This window comes from Abrus precatorius, unplaced genomic scaffold, assembly GCF_003935025.1.
Source record: "Abrus precatorius isolate BTA unplaced genomic scaffold, Abrus_2018 Scaffold8, whole genome shotgun sequence".
Lineage (NCBI taxonomy): Eukaryota > Viridiplantae > Streptophyta > Magnoliopsida > Fabales > Fabaceae > Abrus > Abrus precatorius.
The window spans coordinates 29,232,139-29,234,370 of record NW_020874428.1 but is presented as its reverse complement, the minus strand read 5'-3'; the positions used below and the strand labels follow the sequence as shown (position 1 = coordinate 29,234,370).

General features: G+C 36.4%; 1 protein-coding gene across 1 annotated transcript; it reads left to right on the top strand.

The window, feature by feature from the left end:
- Positions 1–532: 532 nt before the first annotated feature.
- Positions 533–1,980, top strand: LOC113847836. Its single transcript, XM_027477130.1, has 2 exons — positions 533–1,635; positions 1,863–1,980. The coding sequence occupies exon 1, from the start codon at positions 668–670 to the stop codon at positions 1,256–1,258; it is 591 nt and encodes a 196-aa protein (XP_027332931.1). The 5' UTR covers positions 533–667; the 3' UTR covers positions 1,259–1,635; positions 1,863–1,980.
- Positions 1,981–2,232: the final 252 nt, after the last annotated feature.

Below are 2,232 nucleotides of genomic sequence, written 5' to 3'. Positions count from 1 at the left end.
GCTAATGTGCTACTCCCTAAAACATAATCCGTAATTATTAATTATTTATGTAATAAATATTAACAATAAAAATGAACATTAATTATTACAACTATAAAACTTCAATTTTAATTCAAAATAATGCTAAAAATATTATCTTTTATAAAATTTATTTTTTCAATATATTTTTCATCATTGATTAAAAGTAATTTAATAATATACTTTATTTAAAAATTATGCAACAGGATATAACTGAATACATATTACGTGAATAAGATCTAGAATTAAAATTTATGAAATTGAAAACTAATTATATTAACAAGAATTAAAAAGTATATTATTTTATAATTAACTTTAAATAATGGTGGTTATAGTTATTTTGACAGTGTGAATGTAATTGGTAGATGTGGGCTGGTATTTTAACCGGACAAAAAATATAGGGGAAATGCAGACAAAATGAAGGCGAAACTCAAATTCAAATGAAATTAAAGATGAAAGGGAAAAGAAAAAGGCTATATATACACATCAACCACTATGCACACAGCTTATGCCAAAGCCAAGCCAGGTTCGAAGGCCATGAAAATGGAGTTATTGGACTTGCTAATATAATAATTGCTTGGCTTGGCTTGGTTTGGCTTCGCTTAAAATCTAGCAACCACCGTTGTCCAAACTCAATTCAATTCCGTATATGGCAAAGGGTCGAAAATTCAGCACCGCGACCCGAAGCGAGCGCTTCTTGGGAACAACCTACAACCAAGGCTCCACCGCCACCGACCCATCCGAGCTCAGGGAAGAAGATCTCTGGTCCACCGCCGAAGACCGTGATCGTGACGCCGACGTCAATGTCTCTCCCGGCGAGTGGGAGCCACGTGCACAACCGCGCCGTAGAAACAGGGAACAGGGCCACCGCCACGTGGGCGGTCTGTCCCTGGCGTTCGAGGATCCGGGGAGTAATGCGTCCTCGAGGATCGTGCATCACCAGTACAGGGCGCACGATGCCGTTTCGTCGCCACGTGGACACCACATGGCCACGTCAGCGCCGGTGAACGTGCCTGACTGGAGCAAGATACTCCGAGTCGGCTCGGTGGAATCGCTGCATGAGATGGACGACGGTTTCGACGACAACGAGTCGGAGATGGTTCCGCCACACGAGTACTTGGCGCGTAGCCGTAAGATGGCGGCAAACTCGGTTTTCGAAGGTGTGGGTCGTACGTTAAAGGGTCGCGACATGAGGCGGGTTCGCGACGCGGTCTGGAGCCAGACCGGGTTCGATGGCTGAGCCGCTCAGGTTTTGTAGTTGAATTCATCGGTATTAATTATTAAGGGTGGTGATTAATTTAAACATTTTGAAAAAAAAGAAAAAAGAAACAAATAGTTTTAGTTTTTTTTTTGGTTGTTATTGAAATTGGATGGGTCATGGGTGGGTATTTCTGGGTAATGATTGGGTTGGGTTAAGAGAGTCCAACTCTGTGGCTAATGATAAAGATCGTTCTCACTTCTCAGACTATATGACCACTGTAATCCCGGTTTTGGATAAATCTGTATTCTAGTTACCTCATAAGGAAGAATATGAGATCATGAAATCTGTTTTTGGATAAATTTGTATTCCAGTTCACTCCTGTTCGCTGTAAACCCACAACAAACAGAAAGAAAGATGTATTATTCATTTAACTATAATGTAATTCGGACTTGACCTTTGCATTCTTAAATACAAATAAAATATTAAGATTATAAATTCCACATTTATTTAATGATTTTATGAAAACAAACTTATTTGATTGATAAAAAATATTTCACTGACAATGTGCAAATATTTTATGTGATGTATAACGTGCCACTGTTAAAAGGTATTTGAAGGTTATTTGTTTTTTGGCATTAAATAGAACGCATTTGAAGGTTGGATGAGAACCAGACAAACATTAAGCATGAAGCATGAAATATCGTCTAACTAAAGAAAGTATGTCCCAGGGGAACTTTGATTGGTTGGTTGTTATGCAGGTACTGAGAATCACATATATTCTAAAATTACCACCTTTTTGAAACAAGAACCTAATTTTTTTCTGTCTTGTTATATATGTATGGCTTAATTAAATTTTTAGCTTTTTAAAAATTTATGATTTTTATATTCAATATCTTCTTTTGTTTTTTTAAAGTAACGCTTTTATACTATAGTTTTCTTTCTTTTTTGTGTTTTTATTTTTTAACCATTTAAACATTGTAAATAAAAAATTATAATTTTCAATAGATAAAAAA